Here is a 20,590-nt window from a genome sequence, read left to right as displayed (position 1 = left end):
AAGGCTAAATACACAGTTGCAAGCTTACAACTCAATAAGCCCCAAATCCTGATGTGCAGAAAGAGAGCCTGTCCTTATCGACAACCATTGACAAGCCCAAATGCTCCCGTCGGCAAATGTTTGTGTAAGGGACTCTCCCCAGAGCGGAGATGGGGCCCACCTCCCCGTCACCCCATCCCCACCCCGGGGCCAGCTGAGGAGTGCAGGCTCAGCTGTTCTGCCCTGCCTTAGAGAGAAACCCCCTTCAATAAATTGCGTTCCAAAGACAGCACTATTGCCTCGCCACAGTGGAAGGACTTGGCTGGCAGCATTTCTGTGGGATTGGCTGTCTCCACAACCACTTACCAGCCAGGCCAAGACCAGACAGGGGCAGATAGAATGATAACAGTAACAATGACAGTTCTTCATTTGCCTACATCTTCCGATTCACTCCCCAGCAGCTCTATGAGATGGGCACTATTAGCCCCATTTCACAGATGAGAGAACTGAGGCCTGCCAAACACTGCAGTGATTTATGACGAGTAGTGTTTATTAATCACTTACCGTGTGCATCAGGGAGCTGTCCTCGCACCGGCATCATCTCAGTGCTCACAGCAACTGTAGCAGCTGTAGGCAGTGCTGTGTCTAAGCGAGAAAGTGGCAGAGCTCGGACTTGAACTCCAGACCGGCTCTAGAGCCTCCCACCCCACTCACCGGCCCCAACTATGTTATACTAGCAAACGTCACAAAAAAAAAACTACTGGCCAGGCGCAGTGGCTCAGGCCTGTAATCCCAGCACTTTGTGAGGCCGAGGTGGGTGGATCACTTGAGGTCAGGAATTTGAGACCGTCCTGACCAACATGGTGAAACCTCATCTCTACTTAAAATACAAAATAAATAGCCGGACTTGGAGGTACATGCCTATAGTCCCAGCTACTTGGGAGGCTGAAGCAGGAGAATCACTTGAACCCAGGAGGTGGAGGTTGCAGTGAGCCAAGATCACACCACTGCACTCCAGCCTAGGTGGCAGATCGACACCCTGTCTCAAAAAAAAAGAAAAAGAAAGTCCCAGGCCCTCATTAACCTGAGGTATGTGAGTGTTTACTGACTGCATGGCTTTGGCCCTTCTGACTCATCCAGACCATGAACCGAAGATCTGCAGGGTTGCTTCAGAAATTGAGAGAATGAATAACGAATCATAATGACAAGCGCCGCTGGCCCTTCAGAATTGGCACGGCATATGCTTGTGGAAGGCCCTGTCGTGTGCGTGTTTCGTTGTTCCCATTGTACAGATGAGGAAGCTGACATGCATAGATGAGATAAGGCCCCTGAGGGCGGGCTTGAGTGTCAGAGCCACGTGTTTCCACCCCTCTGAGTCCCTCTGGAAAAACACTGCCCTCCCAGGTTCTGGAAGGGGACATCAGCTCTGGGCTCCCCAAGAGTGTCAAAAGATGAACACTAAGGGACCCTCCCCCAGTGCCACGGGAGATGGGCCGAGGCCCCAGGAGGGAAGAGAATTCGCACAGGAGCCTCGTAGAAAGAGCCTGTCATGCAATGGCAGCTTACAGGGGTATAGGCAGTGCCAATGGAGCAGCAGGATGCTGGGGCTCCCAGAGGGGAGCAGCTTCAGAGCTCTTACCACCCCAGGGGCTGAAAGGGCAGGGGGAGGAAGTGATGTTCCTGGTGTCCAGTGAGGACAGGAGCCTAGGAGCAGCTACCAGTGGGCACTGCAGTGTGGAGGGACAGTGCCAGAGGACAGCAGCAAAGCATGAAGAAGGGGCTAGGGACAGAACAGCTGCAGCTCTCTCTCCTGCGGCCCTCTGCTCTCCGGCCGCAGCCTCCCATCAGGCCATCCCACCTGTCGGCCACAGGCCCAGATTGTCCCTGTGACACATTCAATAGGGTCAGCCTTTCGGGGATGGAGCAGAACACAGGATGGATGTGGAGGGACCAGACAGAGAATGTCCAGCATGTATGGTGACCTACGTACATGGCAGGGCATGTTGCCAGGGGTAGGGGTTGTGTTTTCCTGGGGGCAGGAGCAGCCCTGAGAAACGGTGCCCAGGTTGGAGAGGATGCCGATATGGTCCTGGATATGACCCATCCACAGGGGTCAGGACCAAGCACAGCGGAGTGTCAGACCTCCCTGCTGGCCTCACCTGTGTGGACCAGGAAGTGGCCTGAGAGTTTGGAGCCAAAGAGTCTGAATTCCTCATGGCATTTTTCAGCACTGTTTTCCAAAGAAACATGATAATCCCTTGAAAACAGAAGAACACACTCTAGAATACAGCAAGATGTAAGATGGGGATTGTTTTTTAACTAAGAATCCATGGAACGATCTCGTCCAGTATGGCTGGCCTCAGAGGGACTGGGAACGCCTGGTGATTGCGATTGTGTCTATGTGTGTGTCTGGCAAGAGAATCTTTTGTTTTCATCAGATTTTCTAGGAGGCCATGGGCCCCAAAAGGTTTAGGAACCACCAGCTTAGGAAAAAGAGCATCAACTTTGGAGTCAGCAAGACCCGGATTCTGCATTCTGGCTGTGTGTCCCAGGGCAAGTCCCAGGCCATTGTCCTGGGGCAAGTCGCTCCACGCTGTGGGCTTCTGTCTTCTCATTTGAAAGATGTTGTTAACAGGGGTACCCCTTCTGGAATTGATTTGACAGTGATCAGGGAAGTAACAAAAGCCATAGTAGCAGCTTTCCTTACTGGGGACCAGGAACTCTTCTAAATCCCTTGCTGTGAGGGGTCTCATGTCATTCACACACCACCCCTGTGAGTGAGATGCCATTCATCTCCCCATTCTACAGATGAGGGAACTGAGGCACACAGAGATGAAGCACCTTGCCCAAGGTCACATGGTAGTAGTGAATGGTTAAACTTGGGCAATATTCAGGTTTACCTCTCTATCCGTCCTCCCCTGGGAGTGTGACACTGGATTGGGAAAGTGAGGTGATGCCTGGAGTATGTCCAGCACAGAGCAGGCATGCTGGAGACGTCAGTCTCTCTCGCCCACTGAGTTACCCGTTGTCTGATTGATGTCTCTGGGACACAGGAGGTGCCCACAGCAGCCTCAAATGTTCAGAATAGGCCCGCCGGCCTCCTGCCCTCCTGGCCAGACCCTTCTGCCCACCCTGTGCCCTTTTCCCATAGAGAAAAATACCCAGTTCATTTGTGTCAAAATCCGCATTGTTCAGAGCTCCCAGGGCCCTGGCAGACCCCAAGGGCAGGTGGTGTCCGTGCCCACTTCCCTCCCCTGGCTCTGGCCTCGGCCCTGAACTCTGCCAGGAAGGCACTCAGATCTCAGGTGGAGGCTGCCGAGCTCTGAGGCCGCAACAAAGAGCTCCCTGCAGAATGTGGGCCGCAGAATGAAAGGCAGGTGTCCTTACCATTCAGCAGGGCCTGGCAGGAAGATGCCGGTGACACCTTGGCCTGTAAGCTGCACTCAGGGACAGTGGGAGGTGGCCAGAGCAGATAGAGTGGAGCTTTGGCACCAGCCGAAGCCCTGATGTGGTCGGTGCCACCAGCGTGCATTACCCTGGAGTGCCCCTGCCCCTGGACTCAGTTTCCCAGCTCCCAAGACTGGCCTCATCTCCCCTGGGTCCCTGAGGCACCGAGGTCATAGCAGAACGTTCAATTTGTAGTTCAAGCTAAATAATACCAATTATTATTATCATTACTGTAACTAGCAATCTTCATGTGTCAAGCCTTACTTGACAGCCAGGTACTATCTGCAAGTTTTCATGGGTACGAGTCCTGCAGAATCCTGGGAGGTAAACACAGGTCCTCAGATAACATCATTTTATCATAATTAATAAGAAAAAAATGGCTTCCCATCCAGGGCCACTGTCTGTGTGCAGTTTGCGTGTTCTTCCCGTGGAGTTTGCATGCTCTCCCCGTGGAGTTTGCGTGCTCACCCTGTGGAGTTTGTGTGTTCGCCCCATGTGGGTTTTCTCCAGGTCCTGTGGTTTCCTCCCACATGCACGCTAAAGCCATGCACGCTAGGTGAATTGGCACGTCTCAGTGGTCCCAGAGTGGGTCAGTGCAGTTATGTGTGTGATGGGTGCCCTACCCGGGGTGGGTGCCCTCCCAGTGTCCTGAGCTACCAGGAGAGGCTCTGGCCACCTGCAGCCCTGAACTGGAATCGTTGGGTAAATCATTATCTTCCTTGTTTTTATTAATCTGTCTTAAACGTATATAGTGCTCACATTTATTTCAGTGTTTAATATTTAGAAGTTTTGGTGTCTTTATTCAGAAGTTTGGTGATGTTTTTGTTATTAGAAATACATTCGTGTGTAGGAGTTTAGCTCTTGTTTACATCCATTAGCCTATGGTAACATTGAGTTTGTTATACATCTTTTCACTGAAAGTTGCGAGATTTCCAAGAACCTATGAACCTGTCAATTTACTGTACTGTCGCAATCCTCTGTTTTAGAGATGAGAAAACTAAAGCACAGAGAGGGCAAGTAACTTGCCCAAGGGCACCCAGCTACCGACCACAGAACCAGGATTCAAACCTGTGTTTTCCACCATCCTGGTGTACTGACCCTTTATATCAGCTGATCTGAGCATCTGCCCCTTGCATTTTACCCGAATGTGTTCTCATACCCGTTCTGTAACCTCAGGCAAGTCGCTCTGCCTCAGCTCTGTCATTGGTACGATGGGGCCACAGCGCCCACCTCATTAGGGAAATTGTGGGGCTCAAAGGGAGGGATGCCTGTAAAGAAGATGATGGTGCACAGCTCCTGGCACATCACGTGCAGTCAACAAATAGGATTGTCGAGGGGCCTCATTGTCCTTCGGGGCACTCACTCTTCCTTTTCTAAGTTGCCAAAAACACTCCCACTTTCCTTGCATTCCCGTCAGGCCAGACTAAGAAGGATGCTCTCTGGGCAAAGGACCGAGACAGAGACGAGCCCTGGTGTTTGTAAGCCTGGGCAGTAGCACGTATGTGTGTGTGTGTGTGTTTGTGTCTTTGTATGTAGTAAGTAGGAGAATGGGTATGCCTGACACATAAGCATTGCTTGGGACGTGTGTGTGTGTATAGTAAGTAGGAGGGTGTGTATGCCTGACACATAAGCATTGCTTGGGATGTGTGTGTTTGGGGGTGGGGTAAGGAAGAGGACAGGTATGCCTGACACATAAGCATTGCTTGGGGTAGGATGTTTACATCTAACCACAGATGCCACCTGTTCTTCCTTGTCTCCAAGGCATAGCACAGAGCCTGGCGCCTAGTAGGAGCTTATTAGTGCCCAGGTGCCATGAGGAAGAGGAGGACTCATTGCTGCTCAAGCAGCAACCGTAATGTGCTGCCTTCCAAGGAAGTTACAAGAACTCATGCTCCACACCCAGTCTCCAGCTCTCTGCTTATCCAGGTTCCTTATTGGCAGCCAAAAGAAGCTTGTTATAAACCCCCCATCCCCTCCCCACCAAGCGGAAGCCTTCGTTTTATCCATTGTCCCTGTATAATGGCAGGGCATTATATTTTTCCTTGCAAGTTGATGCTTGCAAAACACCTGTCAAATTGAACAGCGAAGGACAGGGCTTTGAAAGTCATTGTAAAAGTTGGCCTGAGTAGGCAAAGACCTTGACACCAGACAGAGATGCTTTCAAAAGGGAATAGCAAGACAGACGTTTTTCCACCAAACTGCCCTCCCTGTCTCCCCTGTCCTCTTCCTGCCCCTGCCCGCTGTCCCACACCTCCCTCCCTTCCTTGCCGGCCAAGAATCAGGTTTCTCATCTCCAGCGCAGCAGCCCCGTGGTAGGTAAAGTGCTATTCTTCACTGCCTTGCATGTGGGAGTTTGTAAAGAGAGAGCAAGGAGGGAAGAAAGAGGAAAGTCCGCCACTGGCTGTGTCCTTTTCTTCCCGAGCGTGTTACAAACCAGCAGGGTCACGGCATCGAGAAGCTTTCAGGGCCGCGGCAGGCCACAGTACCTGCGAGCGCAGCCGAGAGAATATAATGGTATGGAAGAAATCTGTGCGCAGAACCCTCTGTTTTACAGCACTCACAGCCAGGGAGGCCAGGCAAACAGGCTTTTATTTGGCCGGGAGCGTGGCTCTGCTTCCCGTGTTGTCTTATTCCAGCTGGGGAGGACTGATGGGCTGTGGTTAGCGTTTCTACCTTTCACCTCCAGAGCTGGGAGTGCAGACATGACCAGCATGGTGAGTGGCTGGCAGTGGCGCCTTCCCCCGCCTGCCCAAGCCAGACTGGGCTGGGGCGGGAGATCTATGAGCAGAGCGCCCAGAGAAGTGCTCTTCCGGCAGAGACGGGTGGCTGTCCCCATGGGTCGCTGGCCTCTAGCAAACAGTCACCCTCCCACCCTCACGGCGGGCAGGGAAGCAGCCTGCTTGCTGGAACCCTGGTCCCAGCAGCCCCCACTGACCCCGGCCCCCGCTGCCTCCCGGCCAGAGTGTCAAAGATGCAGCTTTTCCCCCACACCCCTCCTTCTCATGATTCCCTTGTCATGCCCCTCCCCTCGTCCTCCTCAAATGCCACAACCTGCCATCAGGTGCTCACGTGTGTCTCCATGTGACACTTTATCCTCGGGGGGTACCCACCCTGCCTGGGTCCCATATCTAGCACAGAGAGGAGGCGCTCAGTGACCATTTGTGGGGTGAAAAAATGAACATAAATAAGAACCTAATCATCAGAATGATGATTAGAATTTAATGGAGCATCTAATAGATGCTGGACACTGTGTGAGTGTTAACTCGGTTCATCTTCACTGTCACCCAACAAGGAAGGAAGCCGGGGCTCAGAAAAGCTGGCTGATGTGCTCCAGGCCCCATGCTTAACCACAGGTGTGCAGTCGGCCCTGGAGCCCTGTGTGGTCTGAAGCCAGATATTCCTAACTGGGTGCTTCGAAGCACTGCGGGTCTGAAAAGGCAATCATGTAAGTTCTTATAAAGATCAAGCCGGGGGAAAAGGAAAGAAAGAGGGTAAGAGAGCTTTGTCGTGGACCGACCATGTGCAGAGAGTGATACCGGGTGCTTTTACATAACTCAGTCTCATTTCAGGCTCACGGCTGCCTGAAGAACAGTGTTGTTCCCATTTTACTGTAGCACAAAGCAAGACCCAGAGCAGCCTGGTGCCTGGCCTGAAGGCACACAGGTCTGGACACTGCAGAACTGTAGTTAATGTCTATACCTGCATGTTCTGTCACACCCTGTATCCTCAGCACCTCCTAAATCCCAAATTGCCCTCTTTATTGGATCTGGGCAGTTGCAAACCACAGCCTACAATCTATTTTTATAAATAAAGTTTTATTGCAACACAGCCATGCCCATTTGTTCATATATTGTCTAGGGCTGTTTTCCTCCACTGCAAGGACAAAGTTGAGTGGTTGTGACAGAGACCCTACGGCCCACCAAGCCTAAAGCGTTTACTTTTTGGTTCTTCACAGGAAGGGCTTACAGCCCCTAGGCCTTGTGAAGTGGCTGCCCTTCTTTTATCCAAAAGCCAGGGGTGGCTAGTTCCTCCCATGGTGACTCCCCGCTTTCTAAGAGTATATAACTCTAGAGGCATCATAACTGCACCCCCAGTGCCCTGGGCTGAGATCTCCAGCTTCCCCGGATGGGAGGCCCCATTCATTCATTCATTCATTCAGCAGTTCTTCACTGATGACCGTATTATCAAGCTGTGCTCTAGGCACTGAGGGCAAAGCAGTGTACAAAAGAGAAAGTCCTCCCTCGTGGAGCTAATATTTGAGTGAGAGAGACAGATGATTGCCCCCCTCCCCCACCCCACCAAAAAAAATAAGTAGCAACAAAGTTCTGATGATACCAAGTCCTGTGGTGGAAATTAGAAAGGGTAACATATGGTTGGATACAGTGGCTCACACCTGTAATCCCAGTGCTTTGAGAGGCCAAGGCAGGAGGATCACTTGAGCCTAGGAGTTTGAGACCAGCCTGAGCCACATAACAAGACCCCGTCTCTTAAAAAAGAAAAAATTAAAAAATTAGCCAGGCATGGTGGCACACACCTGTAGTCCCAGCTACTCGGGAGGCTGAGGTGGGAGGATTGCTTGAGCCCAGGAGTTCAAGGCCACAGCAAGCCATGATTGTGCCCCTACACTCCAGCCTGGGCAACAAAGCAAGACTCTGTCTCTTTAAAAAAAGAAAAGAAAACAAAAGAAAAATAGCATAATGAGCTCTTCAGGGCCAGAGAGGGAAAGGAGAGATTCCAAATTGGTGGTTGGAAAGTCTTTCTGCCGAGTCAGCATTTCTGTGTGATGCGACGGGAACAACCAGCCAAAGATATGGGGGGAACCATCCCAGGTAGCAGAAGCCACAGGTGCCAAGGTCCTAGGGCAGAGTGTGTTCAAAACAAGCAGAGAAGCCAGCAGGGGTTCCTCCTAGGGCCTTGTGTGGCCTGGCAGGAAGCCCAGCTTATATTCAAGGTACAGTGGGAAGCTCCTAGAAGATTTGAGGAGAAGAGTCTCAAGACCTGATTCACACTGTCAGACCTCATCCCCTGCATTGTAGAGGGGCAAGAATGGAGGGCAGAGGTCCCATCCAGGCCAGCAAGGGCCATGGAGCAGAGGCTGTGGAGGTGGGGAAGCAGGTGGATTGAGTATTTTTGGTAAAGGTAGAGCCAGCCAGACTTGCTTCTGGAAGGCAGGAGAAAAATCAAAACTGGTGCATAGTTTTTGCTCCAAGCCACTCACAGGATGGTGGTGCTGCGTGGTGAGCAGAGGCCTAGGAAGCTGGGAAGAGCAGGTGGCTGGGCGGGGGTGTTCTGAACGTGTTGGATTTGAGACACCTATTAGGACTCCCCTCGATGTCAGGCAGATAGATCTATGAGTTGGGAGCTCAGGGGCAAAGTCTGGGCTGAGATATAAATTTGGAAGTCATCAGCAGACAGATGATATTTAAAGCCTGCAAGAGTTCATCCCCCTCCCCACTCTCATAACTTAATCATCATTCACAGGACCATACATTTTCAAAAGACTGGAGACTGAGAGAGCCCGTTATCCCCATGTCAACCTTTGTGAATAGGCCGCCTTGATCTTGCCCATGAAAACATAATCATCGGGCTTTCAAACTCACAGTCAGGAAAGTTCAAGCAAGGATGTGAAGTCACAGAATTTATTATTCAGAATATCCCTTGGTCGTGGTTCCTTCCATCCACCTGGAGACAGAGGTTTTCTATAAGCTTCCCATTTTCATTCCTTCACCTGGGTCCTTCTTGTTTTTTCCTGAAGACTTGGCTGTGGTAGCCCTTCCTCTGGAGGTGTTAAAGGCCTAAGCAGGAGGTGGGCAAAGAGGGAGACTGTCCCGGATTGCCACAACAGGTCCTGACAGGAAAGGCTGAGACTGGGTGGGGCATGGGGATAGGCAGCTGTTTTATCCCTGACCTCTTTGATCACTTCTCAGCCAAAAGTGGTGGCTCACGCCTGTAATCCCAACATTTTGGGAGGCCAAGGTGGGTGGATCACTTGAGCCCAGGAGTTCGAGACCAGCCTGGCCAACACGGTGAAGCCCTGTCTCTACTAGAAATACAAAAATTAGCCAGGCATGGTGGCGCGAGCCTGTAATCCCAGCTACTCAGGAGGCTGAGGCAGCAGAATTGCTCGAACCTGGGAGATGAAGTTGCAGTGAGCCAAGATCACGCCACTGCACTCCAGCCTGGGCAACAGCGTGAGACTTAGTCTCAAAAAAACAAAAAAAAAAAGGAAAGAAAAGAAAAAAGAAATGATCACTTTTTGTGTTCATGGTAGTGTGTCTTAATCTATCTCCAGCTCCTGGTCACGTTGGGAAGTGGTTCCAGCAGAGGTTGAGGTTGCCCGGGAAACCTACTCTTTCTCACACCCCTGGCTACCACAGCTGCTGGAGGCCGAATCCAGAGGGGGAAAATCAAGGAGAGGGAATTCTTTTGGTCAAGACAATTCCCAGGTGTGCACCCAAGTGGTGCACATGGCTGGCCGTGCAGGGAGCCATGATCGGAGAGCAAAATGCTTCTCCCTGCAGCGGTGCGGGGAGGCTGGGGGGCCTGGAGGTCAGCTGGAGCAGGTATGGCCCAGTCAACCCCTCCTACTTCTTTCCACTCTCCACGCCCGAGCCTCACTGGGCGGTGTTTTGGAAATAATTCCAAGTGCTTCGGCAATATCCTGCACACTCTCCTCCCCTTCCCCCGGGAGTGGCTGTCCGTGCGGGGAAGGTACTTGCTCCCAATCCAGCTAAATTGTTATTGACTTGTGTTCTCTGCGTTCCGCAAACATTTCACTCAGCCGTCGCCAGCAAGGCCAGGAATCCCTGCTAGGGCTAACGGGGAAGCCAGCTGTGCCGGGCCATTTCTCGTGCTCTTCCTCATCGATCACGGAATTAAACTGACAGAAGGAGAATTTCAGAGCGACTTGGGAGGGGCAGGGGCTGGGCCGGGATTGGACGAGGTTTTGGGCACTTGGGGACCAGAGTGCTAGAAACAGGGACAGGAGGAGGGTGGGTTTCCCTCCAGGGTTGTAGCTGGTGGTAGGGAGTGGCCAGTTTTATTTCTGAACTGTAGCCTGGCCCAGCCCGGAGAAACCCAAGGAAAACACACAGACAAGGTTTTTATTGCTGCTTCATGACCACAAGTGAAACTAGTGGGGTTTAGTAGACAGAGAGGAGAGAGAGAAAAGAGCAGAGACCACAATCCCAAGTTGTTGGATGAAATTAGATCTTTATTTTGCCTACCAGATACGAAAACAATGGTTTTGAATGAATCATCACTATTTTTGTATTGGAAGATTTGACCTGAAAATCAAGATTCTGACCTCTTTTGAAAAATCAGATTTGGCCAGCCTAGTTCCACATTCCCACAGGGCACCAGGCCCGAGGAATGGCTGCGCATTTATACAAAGGCTGGGCTTCCCCTCGCCCACAATGCATAGCCCTCCCTGTAGTCTCCCCCTACCCCCTGGACTGTTTGATGTCATCATACTCCTATCTGGACCCTCGAGTCTTTGCATTTACACAGCCTGGTGCAGACACCACTACACCTTGGCCCCATGAGATGTTACCAGCTGCTCCCTTTCAGCCTCTGCTTTCCAACCCAGGGCCTATGCCAAAAGAAAAGAGATCAGTAGCTAATGTGGACCGAATCCTAAGACTTGGGAGATTCCTCCAGACCCAAGGCAGAGAAGTAGGGGACACCTTCCCACCTTTCCTGGTTCTTTTTCCCTTTTCCCGGTGTCACCTTCACCGGGACACTCTCCTTGCTTCCCAGCCCGCACAGGTCTCCCAGCATCTGTAACTAACACAAACATGTGGGACCAAGTCTAGAAGCTCCCAGGCATAGCCCACGCCTACAGCCCTAGCTCTGGATAAATCCACGGGAATCCGGGCTGCAGCGCCTTCGCCGGCCCCTGTGTATGGGGTTGTGCGTGGCCAGTTGTGGAATTCTGCACACACACACAACACCCAGAGCACAGAGCGAAGTTACTCCACCCACCAGCCCAGTCTCCAGCCACTCAGGGAGCCCAAGTCCTCAGCACCAAGATTAGTAACAGCAGTCATCATAGCAGTCATAATATCCCATGCCCACCCCAGGCCATTTGCATCGGAACCTCTGGAGGTAGGATCCAGGCATCAGTGGTTTCCTAGCTGATTCTATCAGACAGCTGGATTGAGAACCAATGGCCTTTGAAAAGAAAATTGCTGCTACATGGCCCGATTCTGTTCATGCCTTTCCTGTTGAGACCCCCCTGCCTAGGGAGGCTGGGCTATTGTCCCCAGCTGGCAGGGCAGGCTTTGCTGTGCTGTGCTGTGCCAGCAAGGCTAGAGCCAGCCCCGTCTGAGCTCAAGGTCCTGCTTGGAGAATGTGGCCACTTGACTCTTCAGAGCCCTAGTGTGGCTGCTTCCTTATCTGAAAAGTGGGACAATGATGTTACCCAGCTGGTGGAATTTCTGTAGGAAAGTCCAGAGCCAGCAGGCCTCTGAGGAGTGGTCCCTGCGGCTCGCCCCTCAGCCTTATCTTGGGCAGCTGGATTTCCCCTTTGCTGGGCACTGCCTGTCCTCTGGGGTGGCCTCACAGGACCTGTTAGCTTTCATGTTTGCCTGGCACCTCAATGTGCCAGGCCCTGGGCTAAGTGCTCTCATGCTTTACCTCATCAGATCCCCTGTGGTGGGTGCTGCTACTGTGTCCTGTCTACAGAAGAGTGGCTTTGGTGACTCAGAGAAGGCTGGGACCACCAAGTGGCAGCACTCAGGTCCCACCTCGTCTTGTCTGCCCTGAGCCCTAGTGTGGCCCCGTGGCTGGTGGTTTAGTTTATCCTGTGGAGTTTTGTTCACTGCCGTATCCCCAGCATCATTCCTGGCACATAGAATGTGTTCGGTCATGCTTGCTAAGAGTGACCGAAGGCAGGAACACTTAGGGTCCCCATGAGGTAAGCAGAACAGGCACCATCCCCGTTTAACAGGTGGGAGCACTGAGTGAGGTAAGGAGCTTAGCAGCTCCTGGGAGTCCCGCAGTGGCAGAGGCCAGTCTGCAGCCCAGGGTCCTGCCCACCCGCTCTGTGCAAGGACTCTCTCACATCACACCTAGTTCTTAGAAGGACTCGCTGTGTTTTAAAAAGCCACAACTGGCTAGACGTGGTGGCTTACGCCTATAATCCCAGCACTTTAGGAGGCCAAGGCGGGTGGATCGCTTGAGCTCATGAGTTCAAGACTAGCCTGGCCAGCATGGTGAAATCTCAGTTCTACTAAAAATACAAAAATTAGTTGGGCGTGGTGGTGCACGCCTGTAATCCTAGCTACTCGGGAGGCTGAGCACAAGAATCACTCGAACCCGGAAAGCAGAGGTTGCAGTGAGCCGAGATCACGCCACTGCACTCACCTGGGCAACAGAGTGAGATTCTGTCTATTAATTTAAAAAAAAAAAAAAAAAAAAAAAAAGGCACAACCCTAAAACAGCCTCCTGTATCAATAAAGGGCCATTGGCTTGGTCTTAGGGGCCAGGCCAATCTCCTGAAGAGTACCCTTTATTCTGTGCATATCTAATGTGTGCCTGCTGTACACAGAGCCCTGAGATGCAGACCCATCTGGGTAGGAGAGCTCTGCCCATGGGGGCTGCAAGATCTGAAGCCAGGGAGGACGGGTAGAGACCCAGGCACAGGCGCCAGCAGCTGAGGGTGGGGATCTGGCTCGGCCAGGCTTCCAGAGCAGGCAGCCTCCCAAGCCAGGCCAGCCCCCTGCGGTACCCATACCGTGACACCCTCATACTCCCCAAGGGTGGGAGCTACAGGTGGCTGGTGTCCCCCAGCAGCCCGGGACTGCACACCACTGAGTCTGAAGATTGTGGTGCCTCATTCTGGCCTCCACACTGCCCCATCCTCCTTCCTCCCCTTGCCCTCCTGTGCCCCCGGCCCCTGCCCTTCACCCCAGCCTCTTGGAGTCAGTTCTGTCTCCGACTTAGCGGAGTTTGTCAAAGCCTTGCTTATCCTCTGTCTCGGGAAGTAGCAACTTGGGAGCCTCCAGGAACAGGTAGAAAAGCTCCCGTAAGTGAGGCCTCCGGTCTCCAGGGGCAGCTAGTACACAGTCTTGTCAGTTACCGGTAGGCAGGGAGGGGACAGGTCTGCCACGCTCACAGGTTAGCCATTCCAGGTTCAAGAGAAACTAGAGGTGCAGATTGTCACGTAACATCTCCCTGTTTTTGAACATTAGTCACTGATTTCTTTATTCATGGCAAATCATGTCAGCAAATCCAGATGCTCCAATGTGGGCCCACAGTGGGAGGCCCTGCTGCATCCCATTGGTCACTTTTTTTTTTTTTTTTTTTTTTTTTTTTTGAGACAAGAGTCCAGAGCTGCTATTGCCATCCTCGTGTTATAGAGGAGGGGAGTGGCCCACCCTCATGCTCTCAGTAACAGAGTCTATCAATAGCAGTAAGAATGACCAACCTGTATTGACATTCTTGCCGTGTGCTCGGCACTATTGTGAAGGCCTTACATACATATATTCATTCTTTTAATACCCTTACACACCCTAGGCGTGTAAATTTCATCACCATTCAGTAACTGCAGAAACTGAGAGGAGCCCAGAGAGGTGAAGCAACTTACCCAAGGTTGCCCAGCCAGGAGCAGCAGGGTTTCATCCTGGCAGCTCACCCAACCAGCACCCCGCATCTAGCACCCTCCATCCTGCACCTCAGGCCTCTCCACTCAGAATCCAGCCCTGGGCTTCCTGGCCCAGCGCTTTTCCCCTCCCCAAGCTGTTCATGCCTGCCTCTTCCCAGGGTTCCTTTCAGAACTCCCTTCTCCTCTTATCAGCCACGCTCTTCTTCCCCGGCTTGTCTTTCCTCAACGTCTGTTTCTGGAACAAAACCCCAAGAAGCGCTTTCTCTTGTCCTCCCGACACACCCCCGCCCCCCACCCGCGCTTTTCTCCCTGCCTGTGCCTTTCTCCCTGCCTGCCTGTGCCTCCCATGCAGGGCCGACAGCGCCAGCCAGGGAAGGGAGAGACACAGGCTGGCATTCTGTCAAGGAATTAATTGAAAAATAAAATCATTAGGTGGGAACTCCAGAAATGCAAAAATGGTAGTCGGATGTTGGGGGGAGGGGGGCAGGACTGGGGGGTTGTCGGGGGACGGCTGAGCTTTTTGTCAAGTTAATTTCTCGGGTATTGATGTTTGGTGACATTCACTTGTTGTTTATCTTCGGGTGCAGCTGTAATACTGAAAGAAAATGCACAGCTTGTTTCGTTTATTTATTTTACACCTTTCTCGGGTTCTGCATTATGTTTGTTTGGTGAAAACCCACTGAGGCTTTTGATGTCGGGGAAGTGGGATTTCAGCAGCTGTTCCCTGCAAACAGGGTGCTCCTCAAGGAAGCAGGGCCGGCGGGAGGTGCGGGGTGTCATTTGGTGGGAACTCAGGGCCTGACACGTCCTCCAGGGGGGCAGTTGGGGGCCCAGCCTGAACCCTGGCAGATATGCCCGGCCCAGGAGCACAGTAATGGCTCCTGAGTAGTGGGCCCCTGGGCATCCCAGGCCCCACCCATGAACCTGATCATCTTTATAGCTGCCTATTGAGATGTCCCCTATTTCTGTCCCCACTGTATAGTCAGGAAGCCGAGGCCCAGAGAGCTGAAGTGACTGTCCCATGGTCACTTGGCTGGTCAGTGGCTGAGCTAGAACCTCAGATCATGTGACTCCCATAGCCATGGAGTTGCCTGTCACCATTGTGCCTTCCACGTCCCTTGCCCCACAGTGAGTCAGCAGATGTCCCTGTTTCCAGTGTGCAAACCGAGAAGGCAGGGCTCACACTTCCTTTGGCCTTGATGAACCAAATCATCTCATTCCTTTACCTGCCAGCTGTGTACTGCTCATGTATCATAAGCCAGCCTCAGTGTAAGAGCCCCCGCCCTGTGAGCTCTCACTGCCCCGGTGGCCAGGAGAGACACGAAATCAACACCTTTCCTATCAATAATAGTAACACAGGTGTTGGTCTCAGCACCATCGACTGAGCCCTAACCAGGAGCCAGGCATTGCCCTTTTTACTCATTTCAGCCCCACCACAACCCCTAGTATTCCCATTTTACAGGTTAGAAATTGAGGCACAACTATCTGGTTCTTTCTCCATCTCCCTCTGCCAGACCAGAGAGCCTTAGGTGGGGCCAAACCAGGCTTGTTCCCCACCATGCCTGACCCAGAGCAGGTGCTGCAGGTGTCTCTGTCGTGTGAGGGAATGAGAGCATGAATGAAGGCTCTGAGCAACTGTTCTTGGCCTCATCTCTGCTGCTGTTTGTCCTTCAGCAACCTACATTCCTTGACCCTCAAGTTTCCCTATCATTCACTCCCTCAGTCTCTCAGCACACTTTTATTGAGCATCTACTATGTGCCAGGCACAGTTCTGGGCATTGGGAATGGAACAGTGGACAAAACAGACAGAAACCCTTGCCCTCCTAGGGCTGACGTTCCAGCCAAGAAGACAGATAGTAAAGTGGAAATATGACACACAGTGAGACTGGGAGACATGCTGTGGGGGAGGTGGACAGGAAAGGGAGTAGGAAGTGTACGTCAGGGCACTCTGGAGGACTTGGGATTTTCAATAAGGAGGGAAGCTTCACTGAAAAGGTAAGGCCCCTGAGTGGCTCCGTGGAGGAAGAGCATTCCAGACCAAGGGAACAGCAGGTGCAAGGCCCTGAGGTGGGAGTGCTGGAAGCCAGGAGCCAGGAAGGGGTCCGAGTGCCTGAGCAGAGTGGGAAGGAAGCAGAGAGGGGTACGGCCTGCTCAGTGGCCCTGGCAGCCAACGTGACAGCTTTAGCTTTTCCCCAGGTGAGATGGTGCCCCTGGAGGCTTGAGCAAAGGAGCAGCATGCCGTGATGGAGGATTTAACAAGCTCCCTCTGGCTGCCATTCAAGACCGGACTCCTGGGAGGGAGGGCAGAGGAAGCCAGAGGCAATGGTGGCACGGCCCAGGGGTGCAGGAGCACGGGGAAGAAGCGCCCCAAGTCCGGGTATATCTTAAAGGTTGAGCCAACACAATGGATGGGGCAAGAACTCGCCCCTCGCCTGTCCCTCCAAGTTGTCAGGATGTGGGAAAGAAGAAAAAATCCCATGCCGCCACTGCTGGCCATCCCTTAGACCCCAGGCCAGGCCTGTCCCAGGAAGGCAGGGACCCCCGCCCCAGGAGTGAGCTGCCACCCCAACCCATGTTAGCAGATGGGAGGGGCACCAGCGATTGCCTGCAGGCCCTGTTTTGTTACGTTTCTATTTTCCAGCTCCTATTACCTGCCCACAAATTCAATTTCCAGAGGCCATTGTACACCTCCAGGACTGGCGATTACCAAGAGTGTCTAGGAGGGCGTAAGGAAGGAGAGGAAGCCGGCATCTGAACCCCAGGCCACCAGCCCCCACCACCCCAGCCCACCCTGTCCCCTCTCCCTTTTCATGATTAACAATGATGGGTACAGCTGCCAGGCCTTGAGGCTCCCAGGTGGCAGGCAGGTGGGCGCCTCCCGCACCTTCCGCACCCTCGCCATGGGGCAGGCTCTGCCATCTCTCTCACCCTTGGTCCGTCCGCTCATTCCCCTTTCTGGGATATTTCACAAGCACTCGCTGGGTGCCAGGCAGTGTACTAAGGCTAGGGACACAGCAATGAGTGAGACAACATCCCACACAAAGAAAGGCCTGCGGCAGTGTGGATGATAAAAAGTGCCAGGGGGTGGGGTGGCATTGGAGCTCAGGGGTAGAGGGAGAGGGAGATCTGGGTGCTGCCAGTGCAAAGGTCTTGAGCACGGGGAGGTGGGCCAGCTCCAGTGATGCCTCCAGAGGAACTTGGGGCTTTCTTAGGGAGTGGTACATCTGACACACATGGTTTAGAGGGATCCCTTGGTGGGAGGGGGATCCCTAGTGAGGGGCTGAGAGGTACTTGGATTGGGGTACAGCCATGGAGATGAAGAGAAATGAGGTCAATGTTTGAATTGATTTGGGAGGGATGAGATTGAAGAAACAGTCTCAGAGAGGTAAAATCACTCGCCCAGGAACACACAAAGGGAAACCAAGTCTTCATCTCTTGGCCAAGCACTGTGCTGGCCCTGGGGAGGTCTCGGTAGAAAAGGCTAGGCCACCTCTGTGAGCTCCCTAGAGCTCACAGGAGAGAGCTCCCTATGGAGAGAGAGAGGTAAAGGGCCTCAGGGTGATTTATTCGGGGAGGTGTTGGAGCCATGGAAAGGCAGGAGATTTGGACAGCCTCTTTACACTGCCTCTGTACAAATCAAGCCTTATCTGCGAGCGAGGCTGCCCATTGACTAGTGGTTAGACTAGCAGAGGGACTGGCAGAGGACGCCAGCCTGGATCCCAGCCTCACTCTTTTCCTGGAGGGCCAAGGGACCCCACACATCCTCTCCTGCCACCATTGATCCCCTTGGAGTTCTCTGCCCAGCACCCGAGACTTCCATGAAAAGCAGAAAGACTGTGGGTTTAGGTGTGACTGGGGTTCGAATCCTGGCTCCACCGTTTGCTAGCTGGGTGACCTCAGGCCTGCCTGTCCGTGCCTCAGTTCCACCACCTGCATACCACCTGCCTGTGGGGTTACTGACAGGAATGGAGCAGTGGCTCATGATGGTACCTAATTAGGAGGTGCTTGTGGGACTGAGCCCACAGTGCCCTTTCCTACCGCCATGCTTTTCTTCATGACCCTGAATTCCCTCTCCTCACAGAAAACTCCTCTGCATTCTTCAAAACCAAAGTCAAATAGTCCCCCTCTTCAAAGCCACCTCTAATTGTCATTCCCTCCATGCCTTCTCTGGAATCCTTGAGCTTTGCATCTGTTCTATTCACCCACCACTCACTGAGCACCTGCTCTATGCCAGCCATGTATTACACCATTAGCCTGGCTTCCAGGAAAACAGAAACAGCTTCTACTTGTCTCCCCAGCCGTGGCCCACTGCTTGGCTTAGCCTCTCTGAAGGGTTTCAGCTTCCTCCAAACCAAGCTCTGACCTGCTCTGAGGAAGCAGCACAGGAGACCCCACTCCCTCTTTTTTCTCAAGGGAATCCTTTCCCCTGTGGGTGGAAGATGGGGAGGGGACGGCCAGGGAAGCAGGAGAGTTTCTGGGAGTGCGAGGGAGGCAGCCCCGCCATGGCGATGCTGAGACTAACCCTAGTGTTTCTCTCTCCTGCTCATTCCCCGTTTGATTCTCTCCCCTACTCCTTGTCTTTCTTCATTGCCCCATCCTCTCTCCCCCACCTCTGTATCTTCTCTCCCTCCACTCTCCCCCCACTTCCCTCTCTCGCATTTTCTCACTGCTTTTCTGTCTCCCTGCACCCTTGTTCTGCTCATCTCTCCCCTCTCCCTCCTTCCTCTGTCATTTCTCTCTTCCTGCCTCCCAACCCTCTCGGCTGTTCTTTTCTCCTTTCTTGCCATCTGGGCTCCCACAGAGCCCCCGAAGAAAAAGCGGTCTGTGGTGTTGGACGAGATCCTGGAGCAGCTGGAAGGCAGTGACAGCGACAGCGAGGAGCAGACCCTTCAGCTGTGAGCTGGCGCCGAGAGGGTGCGTGGCTCTGGGGCCCTGGGGACCCGGACAGCCGCTCCAGCTTCTGCACTCCCCACCATGTGGGCTGGGGGGTGGGGCGGGGAGCGGCAGGGAGCCCCGCCCTGCCCTGGTCTGAGGTCCGAGGGGACAGAGGATGAGGAAGGCCTCAGGCCACTGTCCAACGGCCCAGGCATCCTGGGTTTCACCAGTGACACATTCTAGCAGACACTGACTGCGCACCTGCTCTGTGGCAGATACGGAAGAGCGCAAGGGAGCAGGGAGTGTGGGAGTGCAAGGGAGGAGCCACGTTAGGAAGAGAGACTTGGGGACAGCTGCACAGGGAGCGAGGACCCCTGCTCCCCCTGTCCCCACCCCAGGAGAGCGAGGGGACGAGGGGCAGCTCTCTGGCATCAGGCTGCCTGGACATGAAACCCCGTCTCCAAGCTCAAGCTGGGAGACCCTGGCCCAGTTTCCTTATCTCCCAGGGCCCAGCATTCCCCCTTGCTAGCTAGTTCTTACCTCATAAGGTTTTAGAGAGAAATAAACGCAATAATGCATGAAGAGCGCCGAGCATGATGCTGAGCCTTGTTCTTACTCTCTGTCCAGGGCTGCTGAGCTACAATTCCCACCTATGGCTTTCCAAGGGACTGTTCACAGCTTGGGACTTGGTCTCTGTCCTGCCCCATCCTCATCACTTGGGACCACAAGCCCTGGTTCAGTCACCCAGGGAAGCCTCCCAGCAGCTCATGAAGCATCGAGCTCCAAGCCCAGATGCCAGGCTCCCCGGCTGAGCTGAATGATGTCACTCGTGGCGGATGCGTTCTGCTCATGGGCCCTGAGCCCTGTAAAATGCATCAAGGTCCTCTCCACTGGCCAACAGCATCCTCAGGCTTCTCTCAGGCACCCGTGTTCACATTTTCTCCAGCCTGAGACGCAGCCTTCTGCCTGGAAGGGTCTGTACCAGCACCAGCCAGAGGGCAAGATGGAGAGGGCAGAGCAAGAACTGCACTGCATCTGACTGCGGTCTGAATCCAGGCATTGCCATTCCCCGAGGTGTGACCTCAGACTAATGACGTCCTGTCTGAGCCTCCGTTTTTCTCTCTAGGAAATGGGGGTGATAATCGTGCCTACCTCAGATAGACAGTGCCAGAGTTAAGTGAGTCAAGCCAAGTAAAGCGCAGAGAAGATTCTCATCAGCACTTTTGTTGCTTCTTCATTTAGAATCACTGGGTGGGGCTCTAAGTGAGAGTGCGGGAATCTTCAGACTCTGTGCATAAAGCGTGGTCTGTGCATTTTGGTGAGGATGAGGTTCCAGTCTTCATCCAGTTTTCAGAGTGGCCCAGAGCCCAGGCAAAGCCACACAGAGCTGGCAGCCTGCAAGACCAAGCGTGTGCCTCGTGTCTTCTAGGGCAGGCTAGAAGCTCATCCCTGAGAATTCGTGGTAACAGAAGAGACAGAATGACTCGTTCCCCAGCCCTTTGCTTTTTTGTTTTTTTTAGAGACAAGGTGCAGTGGCATGATCATAGCTCACTGCAGCCTCAAGTGGTCCTCCCACCTTAGCCTCCCAAAGTGCTGGGATTACAGGTGTGAGCCATCACACCCAGCCACATTCTCCAGCTTTTATAGTGGGGTGGCTCATAGAGTCACATTGATCACAGCCTT

At 53.2% G+C, this 20,590-nt stretch overlaps 1 protein-coding gene across 1 annotated transcript in view; it reads left to right on the top strand.

The window, feature by feature from the left end:
* The window catches only part of RBM19 (RNA binding motif protein 19), a 143,374-nt gene extending 123,247 nt beyond the window's left edge, over window positions 1-20,127 (top strand). Inside the window, exons 24-25 of the mRNA XM_017847347.1 lie at window positions 18,834-18,946; window positions 19,535-20,127. Of these exons, the coding sequence (XP_017702836.1) occupies window positions 18,834-18,931 (98 nt within the window). The 3' untranslated portion in view covers window positions 18,932-18,946; window positions 19,535-20,127. The remainder of the gene's footprint in view (window positions 1-18,833; window positions 18,947-19,534) is intronic.
* Window positions 20,128-20,590: the final 463 nt, after the last annotated feature.

The sequence above is a fragment of the Rhinopithecus bieti genome, unplaced genomic scaffold (assembly GCF_001698545.2).
Source record: "Rhinopithecus bieti isolate Rb0 unplaced genomic scaffold, ASM169854v2 scaffold_26532, whole genome shotgun sequence".
Taxonomy (NCBI): domain Eukaryota; kingdom Metazoa; phylum Chordata; class Mammalia; order Primates; family Cercopithecidae; genus Rhinopithecus; species Rhinopithecus bieti.
Note: the sequence above shows the minus strand (reverse complement) of the source record. Positions and strands in the feature narration are given on the sequence as shown.